General features: G+C 40.9%; 1 protein-coding gene across 1 annotated transcript; it reads left to right on the top strand.

The window, feature by feature from the left end:
* Window positions 1-12,987: 12,987 nt before the first annotated feature.
* On the top strand, window positions 12,988-21,818 carry LOC131680895 (putative gustatory receptor 28a). The gene is made up of 6 exons (XM_058961610.1): window positions 12,988-13,374; window positions 13,454-13,698; window positions 13,757-13,898; window positions 13,959-14,138; window positions 20,740-20,808; window positions 21,687-21,818. The coding sequence occupies exons 1-6, from the start codon at window positions 12,988-12,990 to the stop codon at window positions 21,816-21,818; spliced, it is 1,155 nt and encodes a 384-aa protein (XP_058817593.1).
* Window positions 21,819-22,054: the final 236 nt, after the last annotated feature.

The following is a 22,054-nucleotide window of genomic DNA, read 5'->3' on the forward strand; positions in this document are numbered from 1 at the left end:
ACGGTTCCCCCACAATTATTCCCTGTTTAAAAAAATTATCCACACCTTCAAACACACTCCGCAATAGGTCAAATTCTCATAGTTCAGTTAGCGAGGCCAACAGTCCTGCTGATAGAAACACGTGGAGCCGGATGTTAAATGATGAACAGTCGTCATGTCCCGTGTCCTGGTTCAATGCCAGTAGGTAATCATGTTCCGCTACAATGACTCGTCCGTCAGCTAGTTGGTTTGATACAATTAAAACGACCGCGCGGTCATGTCCGGTCGGATGTACGAGAGTAGCTTCACTTGGATAGTCGTTGAATTGTAAACGTGTCCCACCCCCCAGCCGATCACGAACTTGTCGAGCTGCATACCAATTGAGCCGATGGCCGTTAGCGATACCAATTACCAACCCTACAGATATGTTAACGAAGATAGAATCATCATTTCTATGGACGTATGTTGAAATTATAGTAATTCAGTTCAAATTCAGCCGCTCAGATAGAAAATGTATCAGTATTCCTTAATTCAAGTCAACTTTGTGGTGACTAATAGTTTCAACCCTTTTAGCTGGTATCCATTAGAGGCTTCTAGAAAATGAACATCCCTTTCTGAAAGAAAAAAATCATCGACATCATTCAACCGTTCTCGACTTATCCTACACTCATTTTCCCCCTACTGGTATCGGACAGGTGCTACTCCCGAAAAACTTTTAATACACATTTACCAACCAGTTTAATCTTTTCATTTTCACTTGCTTAGCTCCACCGTTGAACCAAGCAAGTCTATTCGAGCAGGAAACGGCATAGGAGAAGGGCGTCTGTACCTACAGAAACCGGCACAGACCCAGACGTCAGAAGGTACTCCGAGCACAGATCCACAGCTGCGCTGACTGGTGTAGCTTGCCGCATTATTGGGCTTATGTTTCGGGTTGGAACACCGATGAAATTGCTATTAATTGAAAACTTTTGATGTTAGAAATTAAATTAATTTTTGCGTTTCTAGCTCGAAGCAGGTGAGCCCCGGGGCAAGTGGTGACCCGTTTCAGCAGGTGGCTTTGGTTGGGCTAAGTGACCTCAAATGGGATAAATTTAGTGAGTGGATAAAAATTTTGTTTACTGAATAAGGGATTCAAAATAGACATTACACTCAAGTTTTTTTTTACGCGGTTTTTTTTTTTTGCGCGGTATTTTTTACGCGGTTTTTTTTTACGCGGATTTTGAAATTTACGCGGTTTTCATTTACGCGGATTTTGAAATTTACGCGGTTTTCATTTACGCGGATTTTGAAATTTACGCGGTTTTCATTTACGCGGTTTTTGAAATTTACGCGGTTTTCATTTACGCGGATTTTGGAATTTACGCGGTATCCATCAATGAGGTTCCCTTTATCGCGGATTCTTAAATTTAAGTGGTCTTCATTTACGCGGATTTTGAAATTTACGCGGTTTTCATTTACGCGGATTTTGAAATTTACGCGGTTTTCATTTACGCGGTTTTCATTTACGCGGCTCGTATCCCCCGCGTAAAAAAAAACCTGAGTGTATATGTACACTTGTAAACGAATACTACGACTAGTTAAAAATAAGGGAGCTTTCTGACACCGTCTTTAACCGCCATAAAATACAAAATGAGGCTTGCATGCAAGTTGTATTGTGTACAAGCGTTAGCGCGAACGCTGCGAATTATGCAACTTGTTGATGACGATGACAACACAGAGAACAGACGTCCATCTCGAACGAAAAAGTTTTGTAAGAACAGTCTATTCCAGGTAATTGGAATAGCACCACCAGGTGCGCCACTTAGTTTGTCTAAATTGGCTACAAAGATTTCCAAATGGTCAATATACTTATAATTGGCATAGGCTGGAATGGTGGCGCTAGTGTTTAACGGGTGTTTGTTGAAATGTTTACACAAGTTTTTTGAACTTAATTATTACGTGACGATAATGACGAATCATCAAATGCTATTTTTGGAAATACTTATGAATTAATTATTTCGGTTTAATATGTTTTAAAACACAATTAAACAACTGAACCGAAATAAAATTTGTTCGCAATACGCAACCCTTAACTTTGACGCGAGACAGAAAACAACAACATCCTGAATAATACATATTATTACCGGATCCCTTCCTCTCGGATACCAAAGTCACTGATCCTCGTTAATCAATTTACACAGCAATGAGCACAAGCTTCCCTTGTCTCTGTTCCATCTAAGCTTCAACGAAGCGTAAAAAAATTCAGAAAGAAACGACACGCCAACCCAGTTCGATCCTTTTCCAATTTACAGTGCGTGGTGAGGGGGAGGAGGGGTAGCAGCAGCAAAGTACATCAGTTAATTAAACTGATTTGGTACGCGATTTGTACGTCTTTATCCTTACAGGTTCCTGGCGGGCGCGAACTTTCGCATTCTCAGTTCTTTGTTCACCTACTCGTGGTGTCCATCGATGCGAAAACGACCGACGACGACGACGATGAAGGCGTCGACGAAGGACCGACAAGCAACATGTTAATGGAATTATGCTGGTCTCGGACAGTGAGCTATCGCGAAGCTGAGGCTCACATTAGCCGGGAGCTTCGACTTTGGAATTAAGTATCTAATTCAATTATCGGTTCATTGGGATTATAATTAGAACCGGGCGAGAGTGTTTGGATCAATAACAGACTACTGAACGCTAAAGATCCAGTCCGTAAATAGTTTAAATATTCTATTGTGAGATTAGTCCGATTTGGATGATTTACTTTAGCACTGTTTTCATCATCAAAGGAATAAATTCTTCATGGGCTCTTGAACGTCAAGAAATATTCCTTTTTTATTTAAAATGTGTTTCGTTCCCTTTTAATTATTCCAGTGAATCAGTACAGAACATATTACAAACCATAAATCAGATGCCAACCACACAAGCACTCTAAAACTTATCCCGACAGCTGTAATGAATGTCTCCGGCAAAACTCGAAACTTGCACAAGTATAGCAAACCAAACTACAAACGACTTATTCAGCATATGGAAGCTGGAGGTTCGGGCAAAGCCGGCTCGATTGTGTATCGCAAAGCCAAAACCATGTCGTCTGTGAAAACAAAAGTAATTTCATACACCACTGAAGACATTATCGTCAAGCTTGGCAGAATACTGCGCCTGGTCGTCCCGGAGCCAGAGCGAATATTTTTCCTATTCCCATGGTAGTTCCCCATTACTGGGAAACCCGGATCCCATGCGAGGATTAGTAGCCGACACGCTGACTGTGTGTATCGGATTTTGCAAGCGCGTGGTACAAACTTTGCGTGCGTTATTCCGCTACGAACAGGGATCCTTTGGTCGTTCAGGCATGGCCTTTAGTAAATTACCAGCATCATCCCGATCAGGGATTCAGTACCGGGATAGTTTACTTCGTTCTGCTTGCTAGAATCAATATTGGACATAGAATTCATAATTTTGTTATCGAAAGGGTTGGATCAAACATGCTATGAAGAGGGTATATTTTTGATAAGATATCTAAAATATGAAGGACATTCAAGTTTAGTGCTTTTCTAGTGGCCAGAACACATCCACATTGCCAAGGACTGGTGCAAAACTGTGGCTCACCCGAGCAAGGATCCATCACCTTAAGGAAACATCCAATACTGGCAGTATTTTGAAAAGTAGGGACAAGTTCGATATTTTGTGACGAAAGGAGCTGAGCAACGCAAAAATATTTCCGTTCTGATTTCAATTAATAAGGCGAAAACAAAATAGTTTTACGGTATCGAAATGATTGAAGGATCGGCGGACAATGAATCGAATGCAGAAATACGACTCAAAATATCATATTTGGTAGGCAATCTACACATGTGGATGGGACAATAATTTTTTCACGCATTAACAGTACACTGAATGGGGTCACTAGATCCATATTGTATGATATTCATATAACTTTGCGTTATTGGAATTAGAGATGGTCGGGTTTCGATTTTTACGAACACGAACCCGAGAGCTTGAAATTGAAAAACCCGAACGCGACCCGAGCCCGGAATTTTAAAATGCGAAAAACCCGAACCCGGCCCGAGGCCGAACATTTTAAAATTTCAAACCCCGAACCCGATATTAAATATTTTGTAAAACCAGAGCCCGACCCGAACCCGATAATTTCAAAATTTAAAAACCCGAACCCGATCCGAACCATAAAATTTATAATTTGAGAAATCGAATCTAAACCGGGCTTTTTAATACGGAGAACCGACCAAAGATTCCGAGGTTTTTTTAATTTTAGGAACCCGAGCTAGATGCAAGGCTTATCCAAACGAATTATAGAATCATTCGAACCTAAAGTAGCACCATACACGTCCTATTATATCTACCTATAACAAAACGAGAGGAATTGGCATTTATATTTACTATTATTGAACGTAGAAGTTGTAATCTCCATCCGGATCCAGGGGGAGGGTCCTGGTGGTCCGCCCCCATCCGAAAATTTTTAACTTCTTGATAAATTTCAAAATAGTTTCTATTTTAAATTCGTTCTAAATTCAAAATCATTTCAAACCAGATTCAACCACCGAAACTGATTTTAATTAAATGAGGATATTACATATTACGTATTGTACAACGAACATTTCAAATTTTGTCAATTGGCTCTTCCTATTCGACAGTTTACATGACGTCACCCGCGTTACTGGTTGATACAGTCAAACTTGTGTCGAAGGGTGTCAACCAAGATTCTCTGACACATTCTTGATGTCACATCATTGACTAGTACGGATGCTTCGACATCTCCAATAAAGTTCTCGGAACGACTCCAGATTTTTACAAATCCGCTCATGGCTTGAACAGAACACACAATATTTTTACGATCAATTCATTAAAATCGTGAAAATCGTGACAATAATGTATTTTCATCAAAGAATCCGGATCATACAACGGACCAGCCCTGGGACAATCTGACAGAAAGTGCTTGTTTCATATATGAACCACTGATTTCATAGTGGCGCTAGTATACCATTACCATATGAGTACTACAGACACTTTATACAGAGACTAGCGAATTGTCAAAAAGTGCAGCCAAACGGACTATCAAAAGATGCAGCCAAACGAGCATGAGGGTATTGAGAGGGGAAGTAAATGACCATGCAAAGTTAATGGCATCATCCATGATGCCAGGAAATGTCGCTGTTGCTGCTTGCTAGTTTTACTGTTTTTGTCTCCGGAAGTCTGCGTATAAAGTATCTATAATGAGTACCATCGTTGATAGATTGTCTAGAATAACGCTTGAACCAATATTTTCCGACAAATTTACTTTAACTTGATTTATTGATGATTATCATAAAAATTAAATCGCTTAGAGATTTTAGACGCGAAACACTTATTGTTGAATGCTATCTCATTAAATAAAATAAAATAATTCGAGCTGTTTGCGAATCTGAAAAGAAGAAATTTTTTATATAAATAAAAGTACAATATTCGAGCATCAGAAAATTTGACGAATTCTTGCGGTAAAAAAAATAGTACAATTTTCTGTGTCATCCATTCGTATACGAAGTAAAGTCAAATACTACAAAAGGAGACTGGGTGTTGTGGATAGACGTAAACAGCATCAAAAAATGGTTGGGTGTGATCTGTTCAAAACCCGAATCCGACCCGAATCCGAAAATTCAAAATTCGAAAAGCCCGAGCCCAAGCCCGACCCGAAAGTTTAAAATTTCAAAAACCGGGCCCGTCCCGAACCCGAGAAATTCAAATTTGAAAACCCGAAACCAAGTTCCAATTATTATTATATTACACTTTCAATGGAAAATCAAACTTATATGGATATCAAATAGAATATTGCATTCCTCTTAAATTCGTTAAAATTGAAAACTGATAACATGAAGATTTCAAAATGGTCACCAAGTTATACACCCATGTGGGATCTGCTACAATGAAGGCGCTAATTTTTGACGGATATTCGTTCAAATGTTCACACAAGTAGAGAAGACCGGGGCAAGTCGATACAAAATTTGTCCCTTAGACTATAAGGAATTCGACGAACGGCTTTGGGGATGTTTAGTTCATTCACTTTGAAGGGAATTGAGAACTACAGTTCTTTTCAATAAAACTTTTGTTCATTAATTCACTTCTTAGAGCTAGTTCATTTTAACCATTCGAGAACGAATGGCCCATCGTTACTCTCTATATTCGTCCATTCAAAAACGAGCAAAAATATTGTGTTTATGCTTGTGTGACCACCCCTGGTTACTACTCCGTTATTGATCGTGACTAGCCAGTCCCGAACGTAGATTGAAGCAGAAAAGGGAGTGTTAGTCCGACACTAGTTTTTGCGAGAGGCTGTACATACTGCTGCGCACTCTACAAGTCCCACGGGAGAGGAGAGATTGATAGTAGAGATTGGGGTTCGTTTCAAAACTATGCTGAAGTTCGCGCGCGCTTCAAGATTTTAGGAGACTCATTAGAAATTCAATAGCAGCCTATGGGAACGTTGCACCTTTTATTTGGGACTAAGTTTGTGGAAATCGGTTCAGCCATCTCTGAGAAAAGTGAGTGAGATTGTGTACGCGTCAGTGGTGCAATTTTTCATTTTCAAATGCCAACTTTCAGTTCAATCAAACCCAACCATGATTCAAATTCAAAGCCTCCCTCAATCATTCACTTTCAAGTTGGCGGGATTTTCATAACTGAATCGTACGTCTTCATTTCAAATTGATGCTTTTTCATTCACCAACCAAAGCTGTCATCTGCTCTGTAGAGGCCAGTTTAGGTTAAATGTCGTCATGTTTTGCGTTTTCAAGCTTACATGGACAGTAAGAACTATGTTCAGAGTAGTTTTGCTTGAAAAACCTAGTCAATACCCCAGTAAAGAGATATTCACAGAGTCAATGAAATTGAAAATGAATGGAAAATGATTGAGCAGGCCGGCTGTTTGAATGAATAATGGAAACGAACAACTGCGAATTGAACATAGTAGGGCATGATTTGAGAATTTTTCCTCCTTCAAGTTCAAAACAAACTGTTGAAAATTTGCAGCTCTGGTACGCGTCCACACACATACGCACAAACACACACACATACACACACATACATACATACATACACAGACGTTTGCCGGAACTCCGCTAGTGAATGACGGATCTTAATAGTAGCATGTCTGTAATAACATACGTACCTGGAACTATTGAAAACCAGAGCTACAGGTTCAAAGCCCTGGTAAAGGAGGATGGGGGTGATGGTCTGGGCCGCGGTCATCACATAAAGCAAAATAGGTCATAACCCCAACTCCAAGGCGTGAAGCGACCCGTGCCGAGGGATGAGTGATCGAGGGGGTGAAAAAGATGCTCGATCGTGAACGGAGCCTGTGGGGTACCTGGGCAACCCTCACAGTAAGCGTCCATTACCACGTTACTGCGGAGCTCTGGCGTGGCGGACTTTTCCTTCTCGCACAACTCGTGGGTATCAACATGGAAGTGAACAAAAATAAAAAACAACAAACAAACGGAGGTGCCGAACCCCTTTGCTAGAGGTGGTTTGGCGAGGTGGGGAGAGTAGTGGAGCGACGAGTGCTGTATCCGACAGCACCAGTGACCCCCAGCAGTGGTAGAAAATAGCCCTACAAACGCGCTGGACGGGTCACTATCCGCGATGCGTAAAGTGCTGGGGCAGCTCAATGCAATAATCGAGTTCACTAGCGCAAAACAAAATACAAGCAAGGAGCTGAAACAGAGCCTGCTGTTCGTGTCGAAAGCTGTTCGTGTCGCAAGATAGGAACAGCAGGCTTGCGCCAAGAGGGTGGAATGTCGGGAGAAGTCCAACAGAGAAACCCAGACAGTGGCCTCCAAGAGGGAGGAAAAAGAGAAGGCCGACGTTAGTACCCAGTCCCCTTTCCCTTCTATGGAGCAGCCATGTCGCTCGAAGCGGCGGCTGAGTTCCCCTCGCAGGGCAAAGGCAAGCGCAAGACGGCGTCGAACGCGAAGCGCTCTAGGAGGTCCCCAGGTGAGGGTGAAAAAACCAACACCACACGGCGTGTAACCGTCACGGCCAAACGCCGTTTGGTCGAGGGAAACCGGGGCAAGAATGACCCCGCTGGGCAAAGAGAAGGTACCAGCAACTCGGTGCAACCGGGGCAGGGGGGCGTAAACCCCCTGGACGCTGGTTACCAAGAAGAAGCAGGCACCGACACTGCATGTACCGCGGCTCGCGAAGAAGGCCAGGGACAGAGGCGAGGCCTTGTGGTTAAAAACCGACAAGGACAAATACGCCGACGTCCTAAAGTCGATGAGAGCGGCCGAAAGCCTCTCGACCCTCGGGCAAGACGTGCGCAGCGTGAGACGCACCAACACAGGCGAAATGCTTCTGGTGCTGAAGCGAGGCGCACAATCTAGTGCGTTGTATAAGGCCTTGGCCCAAGAGGTCCTGGGTGAAGGCGTCCAGGTCAGATCGTCAGGGGCGGAAATGACTCTCCAGTGCAAGCATCTGGACGAGTTCACACCCGCAGACGATGTCGTCGCAGCCGTCAAGGAGCAATGCGACGTGACAATCGAGCGGGCCTCTGTGCGTTTTAGAGGGGGACCCTCCAGCACCCAAGTAGCCTACCTCAGGCTACTGAAGACGGATGCCAAAAAGGTAACCGTGAAAGGTAAACTGAAGATCGGCTGGTCGGTATGTCCAATTAGCATACCCCAGCCGCCTTCAGTGGATAGGTGCTATCGGTGTCTTGAGTCCGGCCATAAATCTTACGAGTGTAAGGCCACAGACAGGAGCAAACTATGTCATCGCTGCGGCGAGGAGGGGCATAAGAAGCGGGGTTGCACTAAGGCACACAGGCCTTATCTGCACCGCTAAGAAACAAGCCCGTAATCATGCTATGGGCGGACCTTCGTGTCTCTTCGGTGAGGCAAATAAGAAGAAGCCGTGAACGTTACACAGCTAAATCTTAACCATTGTGCAGCAGCTCAACAGCTGCTGTGGCAGTTGGTCTCGGAGTCGAGGACAGATGTCGCCCTCCTATCAGACCCGTACAACATCCCTCCTGGCAACGGCAATTGGGTGTCGGACGGGTCTGGAATGGTGGCAATCTGTACAACGGGACGGTTCTTGGTTCAAGAGGTAATACACTCCTCCGCCGAGGGTGTTGCGATTGCCAAGATCAATGGTGTGTTCTATTGCAGCTGCTACGCTCCACCAAGGTGGCCCATAGAACAGTTCAGCCAGATGATCGACGGGCTCTCGTCAGACCTAGTGGGCCGGAAACAGTGGAGGGAGGCAGCCGCTGTACAAATAGCAGGGGCCAAGCGCTAATGGAGGCGCTTGCGAAACTCGATACTGTGCTAGCTAACAATGGCTCCGCTAGTACATTCCGTAGAAACGGGATGGAGGCGTGGATTGACGTAACATTTGCCAGCCCGAGTCTGGTTCCAGGCATGGAATGGAGGGTAGACGAAGGCTACACCCATAGCGATCATTTAGCAATCCGCTTTAGGATCAACTATGGTGTACAGTATCCGAGGGCGGGAGATCCCTGTCAGGTATGCGGGTGGAAGTCCAATCACTTCGACAGCGAAGCTTTCACCGCGGCCCTGGGACTGGAGGCCAACACCGACAGTCTAAGCGGGGATGCGCTGGTAGCTGTTCTACCACGCGCGTGCGACGCCACTATGCCGAGAAAAACGCTGCCAAGAAACGGCAGATGCCCGGTATACTGATGGAGTGGCGAGATTGCAGCTCTACGATCAGCCTACCTCAGAGCTAGACGTTGCAAGATGCAAGATGCAAGAGGATGCAAGAGAGAACCGCCGTGAAGTGTTTCGAGCTGCGAAATTGGCCCTTAACAAGGCCATTAGAAGCAGCAAGAGAGCGTGTTTCGACAACCTGTGTGAGAGTGCGAACGCGAATCCGTGGGGTGACGCCTAGAGGATCATGATGGCCAAGACGAAAGGGGGCTCTTCACCCCCAGAACGGTCTCCGGACCGGTTGGCGACGATTATCGAAGTACTCTTCCCGTCTCGAGCCACAAGCCCCTAGCCACCTGCACTACGAGACAGTGCGGGCACGGCCGAAATGATGGCTCCGGTGACGAATGAAGAACTACTCACAGTGGCTAAATCCCTAGCAATGAACAAAGCTCCAGGGCCGGACGGAGTTCTAAACCGCGCTCTCAAGGCAGCGATCATAGCGAACCCGAACATGATCAGGCTAGCTATGCAGAGATGCCTTGACGAGTGTCGTTTCCCCGATAGATCTAAAATGCAGAAATTGGTGCTGCTGCCGAAGCCCGGGAAGCCGCCAGGCGACCCATCGGCGTACAGACCAATCTGTCTGATCGACACGACTGGCAAACAGCTTGAGAGGATCATCCTTAACAGGCCAACCCCGTACGCAGAAGGTACACACGGCCTGTCAAGCAACCAGTTTGGCTTTCGGAAGGGTAAGTCCACAGTGGACGCTCTCAACTCAGTGATAAAGACTGCGGAAATAGCAATCCAACGAAAAAAGCGAGGCATTCGATACTGTGCGTTAGTGACAATGGACGTGAAGAACGCATTCAACAGCGCAAGCTGGGATGCCATCGCGCTCTCGTTACACCGGCTTAGCCTACCGGTGGGTCTGTACCGGATCTTGGAAAGTTACTTCCAGAACCGCGTACTGCTATACGAGACCGCTGCCGGTCAGAAAATGGTTCCGATCACCGCCGAAGTTCCGCAGGGCTCGATCCTAGGCCCGGTGCTATGGAACCTCATGTATGACGGGGTTCTGAGACTGAAGTTCCCTCCTGGGGTCAAGATCGTCGGCTTTGCTGACGACGTAACCTTGGAGGTCTACGGGGAGTCAATCCCTGAGGTAGAACTAACCGCAGAACACGCGATCAACACGGTGGAGGAATGGATGAGCGCGAGAGACCTGGAGCTCGCTCATCATAAGACGGAGGTAGTTATCGTCAACAACCGCAAGTCGGCACAACATGCAGTTATCCATGTGGGAGAAGTCGCGATCACTTCACAGCGAAGTCTGAAGTCTCTCGGAGTCATTATAGACGACAAGCTGACCTTCGGCAGCCATGTCGACTGTACATGCAAGAGAGCGTCGACTGCTGTTGCGGCACTATCGAGGATAGGTAACCAGTTACCTACAGAAACTGGAGAGCACCTACCGCGTGATGTGCCTCAGAGTGATATCTGCCTACCGCACGGTATCACACGATGCATCCTGCGTGATAGCGAGCATGATGCCAGTCAAACTGGTCATTCGGGAAGATGAGGAGTGTTTCGAGCTACGTGGAAATAGAGGAGCCCGCGAGCACACCAGGGTGACCTCGGTCGCCAGATGGCAGCGTGAGTGGGATAACTCCTCGAAAGGTGGTGGACCCACCGACTGATACCTAACATATCGAGCTGGGTGGGAAGACCCCATGGGGAAGTTCACTTCCACCTGACACAATTCCTGTCAGGCCATGGCTGCTTCCGACAGTATCTGCACAGGTTCGGGCACGTGGAGGTCCCAGCCTGCCCGTACTGCCCAGGTGTAGACGAAACTGCCGAACACATACTGTTCGTATGTCCTCGGTTCGACGTCGAAAGAAGAGCAATGCTTGACGTCTGTGGCTGGGACACAACCCCTGATACCCTTATTCAGCGGATGTGTCAATCGGTGGAGAAGTGGAACGCAGTCTCGGCTGCTACCACCCAGATTGGCTGTAGGCTACAGGTAATCTGGCGAACCGAGCAACAGACGACGGGCACGGCTAACTAGTGATTGGTTAGTGGGAGCGAAAAAGGCCGAGCGCAAAAAAGGGAGTGAATGGTCTGTTCATGCTGAGACAGGTTTGGCGCAGCGACTGGCAATCGCGTAAGGGGTAAACCCAGCCACCCCGAAGCAAGGCAGATGAGCGAGTTTATAGGCGTATAAGTGGACTGCCTCATGCCAAGATGGGAGGGTCGTAGCGTAGTATGTTGGGACTTAGTAATCGATGCCTCGTGGCGTGGCAGAGGAGTGAAAGGGTGAGCATCCAAGTCAGTCTCACACGGCATGTTAAGGGTGAGCACAAAAGTCAGCATCACATGGCATGGTAGAGGCGAGCACAAAAGTATGCCTAGCAAGGAATGAAAAAGGCGAGCACAAAACTCAGCCTCATGTGGAGTGTTAGAGAGTGAATCAAGGTGCGATAGAGAGAGCACCCAAGTAAGCCTCATACAGGACGTATGAACGCATGAGCGAGAGTGAATGAGTACATCAAGTACAGCCATCCCCCAGAAGTAATACCGAGAGGTAGTTCCTGGGGAGAACGATGGCGGAGCCCAATGGAGTTTAGTCGGTATTAACGGCAGCGTCACCATTCGAGCCCGACTCGCCCCCAGTACACCCCGTGTGGTAGCTTAGACACCTACCAATAGCACGTGTACTGGGTTAGTACGTAAACAGTCTTCTCAATTGTAAAAAAAAGACATTTGCCGAACTCGACGATCTGAATCGAATGGTATATGTCACCCGTTAAAAAGTCGGTTTTCAGAGCAATTGCAATACTTTTCTATTGAGAAAGGCAAAAACTTCAAATTTCAAAAAGTCCTAGTTATTATCCCATATTTTCGAGAATTGTAAAGCAAAGAAATTTGTATCTAAATAAAAATATGAAATTGTTGTACATCGAGAATTGCAGACGCATGCATTTAGTGCGCGAGACACATACATACATGGTTAATCTCAAGTTTTGTTTTGTTCCAAACTTTCGAGTGGGTAATTCCTGCCTGGGTAATTGTCGAGTGGGTAGTACTACCCATACTACCCACGTGTTCCGCCGGCCCTAATCTGAAGCATTCTTAAACAACGACGTAGGGCGTAGCCGTACTTTAGTAATTTCGAATCAATTACCGAAAGTCTTCTCCCCACTTCAATAACACTTCTACACAAATAAATCGTATGCAATTCATCAAACTAGATCTTGATAGGGGTATCATCTTTCACGAATGAATTATTCATTCGGTAAACTTATACCGTATAAAAGCATCCAAATCCAAATTATTCTCATTCGAAAAGTGCACCAACGCGATGGCCACCAACCTGAAAATGATCCCAATCATCTGGAAGTTCCCCAAAACCAACATCTTCGAGTGCATGGTGTTGCACTACTTTTTCCTGAAAATCAACGGCTACGCTTGCTTCACCATCGTCGGAGCAATCGAAACGGGCAAAACCCGCACGACCCTGTTCGACCGGGTGCTGTTTCTATTCTTCTTCCTGCTGACCCTGCTCCTGCTCGTCGGCAGTGTCTGCTTCGTCAAGGATGAAGCCAACATTTCACCGCTGATGGTCGTCGGAAGCAAAATGATGTGGTTTACGTGCTACTGCTCGACGCTGTTCGGAATCGTGTGGAACTTTGTCAATCGGGGTAAAGTTTGGTCGCTCTACACCCGGGTGTACAACGTGGATCAACTGGTAAACTGGTGTGGGTGTGTGTGTGTGGGGGGGAGGATTGTATCTTGAAAACGGTTAGTAATGGTTGTTTCTCTCACAGCTGCTGTCACTTGGAGCCAAAATGCATTACACCGGAACGTATCTAGCTATGATAGCGTTCTCCGTGTTAGCGTTAACTTTTCTGTCTGTGCTAATTGTTGGACACTTCTGGGGAACAGAGTTGAAATTGTTGACCTTTCTTACGTTCGGCTATTCGAACATAAGCCTAACGATGTTGATGACAATTTACTGCATCGCTGGTAGTTTGATTACATTCCGGTTGACGGTATTGAACAAATTGTTGGAGTAATGCCAGTCATAATTGTAAAATACTTTAAAAATATTAATATATGAAACATTTCAGAAATAACATGATTCAATCGGATGGGAAGAAAATTGTGCAAGTCGCTGAGAAAGACCCCATCAGAACAGTTCAAAAATACATGCAAATCTATGACCAGTTGTGCGATTTAACGGAAATCGTCAACTTTTGCTACAGCGGTCAGGTTAGCCATATCGATATGTTACAAAAAATAGTGCTAATAGAAGCTTTACCAATCTCGTAGGTGATGATTGCAATAGCCGGTTCTTTTGTATACTTGTTGTTCTTTTCATTCGGCGTTGTGTTGTACATCAAACGAAACAACCCACTGCTCGATTTTCCATCTTCTACGGTATTATGGTGTGTGTTTTATTTGTGCATTATACTCTCCATAGTGTTCAACGGAAGCTTTTTGAGCAAAGAGGTAAGCCTATTTCTAATCTGTCAAATTTGGGGAATAATTCAACCTCGTGATAATTGCAGATAGGGTAATGAGCCTATTTTCGCAGCGTTTCTATTATCACCCAACCCATTTAAAATCGTTGCAGTGATGAGCAGGGATGTCGCATGGAAATATGTGCTTCGGTTAAAAATATCTTTTTACCATCTGTGATAACTGGAACCGGAAAAAATCAGTGGAACTTTGTGATAAATTTCAGCAAAATCTTTGAAAAATCACAATATTTCCAAAAATCAAAACAAATTTTCATCAAAATGCCAAAAATCTGCCATCTGTGAAAAAGAATCTGTGATCAAAAATTGTGAAAAACATCTGTGACATTACAGAAAAATCTGTTAAGTAGAATGTAAATTTAGCAGGAATTTAAACTTTTTGCTACAACTAAATAACTTAGCCTTACAATATGTTCGAGGAAGTTGTTGTGCTTTGCAAGGCCCTTCTTTTCTTATAAACAGAAACTAGAGTGGTTCTAATTTTAACAAACTTTAAAATTGAACTTTTTAATGGTTGGAGATAGAGCTTGACTGTTTTCGATGAAGCTGTAAAATAACATGTTTTAGAAAAATTTGCTGAAGACATACAAGCTCTATCTTTCACATTTTCAATTGCACGATAAATCTAGCTGAAAGCTTTAGGGTGTTCCTTAAGGAGCTAGAGGTTCAGTGTATTAAGTCAAACTTCAAAATATCTGAAAGAACCCTATTTTTTCTGTAAGTTTCTTTTAAAATGAAAAGTACAAAACATAGAGTTCCAGTATCTTCGACAAAGTTTTTTAAAATTTGATTTTTATAAATTTAGAATCACCCTACCCACTAGTTAAAATAACAGAAAAGTTTTTAAAAGCGCAAAATTTTATCGTGAAAACTAAGGAGGAATTCTACGAAGATCCGTCGGAAAATCTTTAAAATCGTGACCGACCATCTTGAATTCCGATGATACTTTACACGTGTCACCGGCATGAAAGAAACAACATTGCCCTGAGTCAATAAGATTATTTTGACTCAAGAGCAAGAGCCTAAAAGTTTCTGCATGTAGTATTTTCGAAAAAAAAAATTGTTCGGGTACCGTATTTTATACAACGAAACTATCTGAGAACGATTTACAGGGAATGAATGCGTCTGTACGAAAAAATCTACCCTGAAAAAAAATGTCATTTTTCACAAAAATGCAAAATTATCTTAAAAAATTATATTGCAAAAAAAAACTTTTTCTTTTTATTTTATATATTTTGTTAACAAAAATCTAAAGAGAAAGGAAGCATTTTAAATGTGATTGCACGATGGAGAACTTATTGGTAAATTTTTTTTTTGTAACGATAACTTTATACATGTTATAAATTTCATACTTTTATTTTTTTATTTCGATTATAGAGGTTTTAACCGGTCATTCGCCTCTTCGGGTTAGAAAAATCTCTTATGAAAAATTTCTAACCCTATGTGCGAGGTCGGGATTCGAACCCAGGTGCGCTGCGTGCAAGGCAATCGATCTACCAACTACGCTAAGCCACCCCTTAAATTTCACACTAATTGACATACAAAATTGTAATTTTATTACAGAATATGATTATAAATATCAGTTTAAATCAAAATTCATTTAACAAACATTTTCCAAAATGCGATAGTTGTGGAGACGTTTGTAATTTTGCTCCAACAAAAATATTAGTTCATGTAATTATGCCCTTTTTAAAAGTTATTCACGCTTCCCCATCATAATGTGTCGAAAAACTAATGTTTTAAAGACGTAAAATAAACTGTTTCAGTGTACTTGGATCTTGGAGAAGCTTTCAATAACAAATTTTTCCTAAAAACAACTTTTGACATTTTTTTATAATTCATATTATTTGCAGTCAAAAATAATATTTTCTCCTTGAATATGATTCGAAACGCCATTTTAAATCAATGTTCTCATCACTAAACTTTTCTAAAATGTAGTAGTTCTCAAAATGTTTCAAGTTTTATTTTAACAACACAAATATTTTGTTTTATTACGACCTTTTCATAAGTTATTCGCTTTTCTACATCAACAACTATAGTTTTTTTTCCAAAAGTCCCATAAAATTTCCTGGAGCTTTCTTTTTGACATCAAGGCCATATTGTAAACCATTTGAAAGTTCAAATAAAACAATCAAACCTTAGGGTCTGATGATTAAACTATACAGTTGAATAATATTTTGGTTGTTTTCATCGAACTTTGAAATGGTTTACAATATCACTTTGATGTCAAAAGGAAAGTTCCAGGAAATTTCATGGGACTCTTGAAAAAACTATAGTTGTTGATGGAGAAACGCGAGTAACTTAGAAAACCAAATATTTGTGCTGTTAAAACAAAATTAAAAAATGTCGAAAACTACCATATTTCTGAAATTTTTTGTTATAAGCATTTTGATTTGAAATAACGTTTAGAAATATATTCAAAAAGAAAATTATACAGGGCATTTGGATCATGGTTAAGAACCTCTTGACGGGTGATTGACTGTCACATTTGGAGAAAAAAAATCGTTCTAGCCATACCATAAAATCTCAACCGTTACTAAGTTAATGACGTGTTTGTGTTAAAAACTTAGTTGTCTTAAAATACATCTAATTTTTGTGTATACTTTGTAATTTCAAATCTTTTCACCTATCCATTGGATAGGTGAGAAAATTTTCCATTGATTGATGTCCTCACGTGTTTCAGCTAATGAGGCTTAGTAACCTTTTCAAAGTAATTTATTTAAAATTTAACAATTTTAATCGATTTTTCGTTCATTTCTTGAAAATCTTAATAGTTAACATCATCATTTTAATAATTCAGATTGTTAGTCTTGAAAAGCTGCTGTTCTTTGACATGATACACTAATCTTTTCCTGTTTTCATGTGTTTGGGTTATTGAGCTAGAATATTTTTATCTCATTTTCACTATTATTAGCGCTTATCTTTTTTTTCTTGTCATTCGATAGTCAGGAAAATTTTACAGAGAAAAATTTAATAATACCTTTTAGTTAAGTGAATTTAGTATTCTTTTAGAAGTAAATTAGTTTAAAGTTAGTGTTATTATTATCATTTTCGTTAATTTTCTTAAATTAGTTAATAATAAGCATCACCATGATTATAATGAATTTATTGCACCTAAGCAAGATCTACAATTATTTATTTGACTCCATTCAATTATCTCTTTTTGTTTCCACGCAAAATTATTTTTATCACTTCGTTTCACATGCAAAAACAACGATTTCGAACTCACTCTATTTGTGGTGAGGTTATGCTGTATTAACTATTAAATAGCAGCGAAATGAAAAGCGATAGGGATAAAGTGTCAAATAAAAAGTTACAGAGAATGTTAAGAGGCATCAATTAAGCAATGTTAACCATAAATTTTGTTGATCAATAATTAGAATAACTACAAAACTCTACAAAAAACCCTAATTTTGAGTTATTTCACTAGTAAAAAGTCATTTAGTACTAAAGTAACTAAAAGATATTTGTACATAAATCGATGGGAAATTTCCTCAGCTTTCCAATAATACCAAGAAAATAACGACATAAAGCATATTTTTTAGATTAGTGTCTTTAAGCACATGCAAGTCGATTACAGGAAAAGTTTAGTCATGAAATTACGAAGAAAAGAGAAGAGATAGGAATATGATGTTGAAGAATAAATTATGAATCGTCCTAAAAACCAACTTTTGGATAAGGGACCATTCATAAATTACGTAACGCTTTTAGGGGGGAGGGGGTTCGACATACATATTGTGACATAGGGGGGAGGGGGCGTAAGCTAGATCGTTACATAACATGTTTTCACCGAAGAAATTTTTTTTCAAGGAATTTGTTACGTAACAGAAGAGGGGGATAAAGAAATTTGTGACAATTTGTTAGGTGGGGAAGGGGGGTGTCAATTTTGGGCAATTTTTGCGTTACATAATTTATGAATGGTCCCTAATCATAACTCATTGTTCTGAGAAAATTAACAAAAACCTCATCAAAAACACTAACTTTTAAATACTTTACAACTAAAAGGTGATTAAAACTAATTAACTGAAAGTTATGAGAACACCATTCAGTAGGAAATTTTCTCACCTTGCCAACGGAACTGAAACATTTAAAATACAAAGTATATTTTTCGAGTAAAAAGTATTTTAAGATAAGTAAGTTTTTTTACACGAAAAGTTAAATAACTCTGTAACGGTTGTGATTTGATGGTATGTGTAGAATAATTTTTTCTCCAAATATGACAGTCAATCATCCCTCTAGAGGTTCTTAACCGTTATGTGTCCGCCCGGGTACCTTTATGGGTATCAATTAATGAAATTGCTATGTTTTATCCATAGCTGGAAATTGAAACTTTGTGACATCTTAGAACATCACTAAGTCAAGCTTTTGGGTTAATAATATTGTTGATATAGTAAGGGGGGAGATAGGAGGAGCTCCTGATTTTTTTTACTACGTAACAGGCCGACGTGGGTACCCGGGTACCCACAAAACTGAAATGCCAATAACTAATGTAATTTCCAACCGATTTTGATGCTTTTGGGTGTTTTGGATTCAGGAACTCATCCGCTTTTGGACTTGGTAAAAATGAATCGGGTTACTTCATTCGGTTCCCGGGAATCCGGATTTCCGGAAGCAGGTTCCAGTACTGGGATATTATTTGTGAACTTCAATGGAATACTAGCAATATGGGTATCAAAATTCTTGGAATTGCATCAGTAGGCTGTATCTCGTGGTTTTGGAACCATTTGGTGATTTGACCCCGGAACGGACATTCCGGAGCAGGTTCCGGTGAGACCGTGATTGGCCATTCCATTCCAATTCCATTTTTTAAATTGCCATAGGGTCCCACAACAATAAATAACTGACTTCCGAGACAATTTGAAGAGTTTTGATACTCATATTGCTAGGACATTATTAAAATTTACAAATCATACCCTAGTACAGGAACATTACCCCGGAAAATCTGGATTACCAAGCACCAAAAATGAAGCCATAGTTATGAGCATTTCAATTTGTGGGTACCTGGGTACCCACGTTGGCCTGTTAAATGTGTTTTTTTGTTGGACACATAACAGTTAATCATGAACCAAACACCCTGTATTTTTGGCAGCAAATGGTATGAATTAAAAATATGTCAAAAGTTGTTTTTTACGGGAAACTTTTTTATTCAAACGATAAACATTGGATTGTTGACATGTTATGATGGTGAAATGCATACAACTTTTTAAAAGGACATAATTATACGAATTAATCGTTTTTTGTTGCAGCAACATTGCAAATATCTCTACAATTATCGCATTTTGGAAGATTTTTGTTAAATGCATTTTGATTTAAAATAATATTCAGAATCAGAAAATAACAGTTTTGTATGTCAGTTAGTATGAACTTTAAAAACATGTATTTTTTCAGAGTATATTTTTTGTACGAAAGTATTCATTCCCTGTAACTCGTTCTCAGATAGTTTTGCTGTTTAAAATACGGTTATCGAACAATTTGTTTTTGGAGGCGATGCACGCAGAAACATCTACGCCGTTTTGAAAAATTGCTTTTGTATCGAAACATTAGAATTTTTTAGATGTCAGAGCTTTTGCAGACGAAATACTTTATTCTAATACATCAAAACTCTAGCTTCTATTACTCAAAAGATATAATACCAAAAAATTATTCTTTGAAATCAATTTTATGATATTTAAAAAAATACCGTTCTCGTCATTTTTCGCTCAATTATACCTCGAATCATGACCTTGTATGTAGTTGAAAAGGAATTATCTTTTATTTGCCCCAATGAGTGATATTGATATTAAAAAGAATTTCATTTTTGACGAATGGCGAATCGTAAAGTTGTCTGAAAACTACTTCAATTTTAAATGGATATCTCGAAAGTTATTTCAATTTAAATTTATTGTAAAATGAAAAGTATGATAGATAGATAGAGCAAACATGTTTTCAGCAAACTTTTCTAAATGATATCGTTCTACATATTCACTGAAGATCCTATGGTTCCATATAGATTGATTACAAAGTTATTTTTTTAATTTTGGTAAAATTAGAACCACCCTAACTGTTGTTTTAACAGAAGGGGTTTACAAATTTCAACAACTTTTCCAAAGACATAATAAGTGGTTTAGTATTAAAAAAATTTAAAAATTTCTGCAAAATTTTCATTCTGGACCACTGTGCGTTGGTAGAAGCAGCATCAGCCATCTCTGTTGAAGGCATTGGCTCAAATGGTAGGATGATTACCGGACACTCGATTCGAGTTTTCGTCATGCTCAATCACGAGCACGTTTTCTGGTTTTTTTTTTGTTATTATATTTGTTCGTAAGAACGAAGCAAGATATTGATGCCATTTTAACGCATTTCTTTCATTGCTGTCTCAACAATTAATAAATCACTGCGGCGTTCGGCCCAATAGGGCCCAAATAGGCTCATTACTCATTATTTACTATCACAATCATGCTTTGTAGATGCTCAAATCACCTAAATTGATTCGTAAAAACCAAATTTATTCACATAAAAACGCCTGCCTTCAAAAACATCATTATATTTTCCCGCTCACGAAATACGCTAACAAATTGTCATCCATTTTCCAGGGCAAGTACACATCAAATTTGATCGACCAGGCAATCATTTCGACGAATAATTCCGAAGTAACCGAAATGGTAACTATTCAACCGTACCGTCGTCAGCGAAATAATAATAATAATAAGAATAATAGTAATAGTAGTAGCCGTCATGGCAACTTTTGTGCACTCACTCGTATTCAGCACTGCCCACTCACGCGTCAACCGTTTTTCACTAGTTCTACCAAAACCTACACGAAATGGATGGATTGGTTACTGGGCACAATTTTCCGCCGGCTGTTGACAAAAACGTGCGAATGTGTCCTGACACGTTGAATGTTTGATTCGTTGCCAACCACTTATTCGGGTGGAAATTTACACGGACAACGTTTTTGTTGCAATTTTTATCGATTCCGTTGAATAACATATTCTCCAGTTTTTTTTTCTTAGTTCACTCCAGATCAATTTGTAACAAAATTCAATAGTTTAGAAGATATTTTTTGTTGTATTCTAATGGAGACGCGTGATACATTTCTAATTTACGAAATACCGTGCACCGACATCAATTAAATGCGTCGTGTAAACTTATCCTTCTACATATTCTGCACAAAAAGTAACAATTTTTCGCTTACTTCACACACGATCAGTGCATCCCATCACTCACTATATCACAAACGGTACCCCCTCGCGCTCGAAATCCACGTACGATCGGTTCTAACGAGGAATCACGCATTGCTCTATCGCCTCCGACATCAGCTGTCCTGCCAGAGCCTGTGCTAGTGTTCTCCGCTGCACATAAATCAATTACTTTGGTAACCGTTACGAATCAATTTAGCTTTAACTGCTGCTTTTTTTATTGTTTTTTCGTTTTTTGGTTCATGCGTGGTTTTTTTTTTGGTTTCACATCCGGTTTTGGCATGTGGATGGATGGACAACGGATCACTCTCGCGCTCTTTGTCGCTCGTTTCGGCATACAGCTGCGCCTGTTTCTGATGCAACTGGGTCACAGATTACCGACGTTAACGTGCGGATTATTTCCGTTCGATTGGACTCTCGTTTATTCGGTTAGTTACATCGCTATGTTTCTGTGCAAGCATGTATGCATGTAGTTAGTAGATGTGTAAGTGTGTTCGTCTCCAACAACAAAAAAGTGTGTTCGGGTATTGTTATTCTGAAAAAATACATGTCAATTGAAACAAGACCGTTGCCATACATACTGCATTGTAATGTTTTCAAAAATAACTAAATGCAAATCAACTCGCGATAGGTATCACAAACTGTCCACTGGTTGACAGACATATGATATGTAATTTTTACTGATGGAAGTAATAGGAAATCTTTTTTT

This window comes from Topomyia yanbarensis, chromosome 2, assembly GCF_030247195.1.
Source record: "Topomyia yanbarensis strain Yona2022 chromosome 2, ASM3024719v1, whole genome shotgun sequence".
NCBI classification, from domain to species: Eukaryota; Metazoa; Arthropoda; class Insecta; order Diptera; family Culicidae; genus Topomyia; species Topomyia yanbarensis.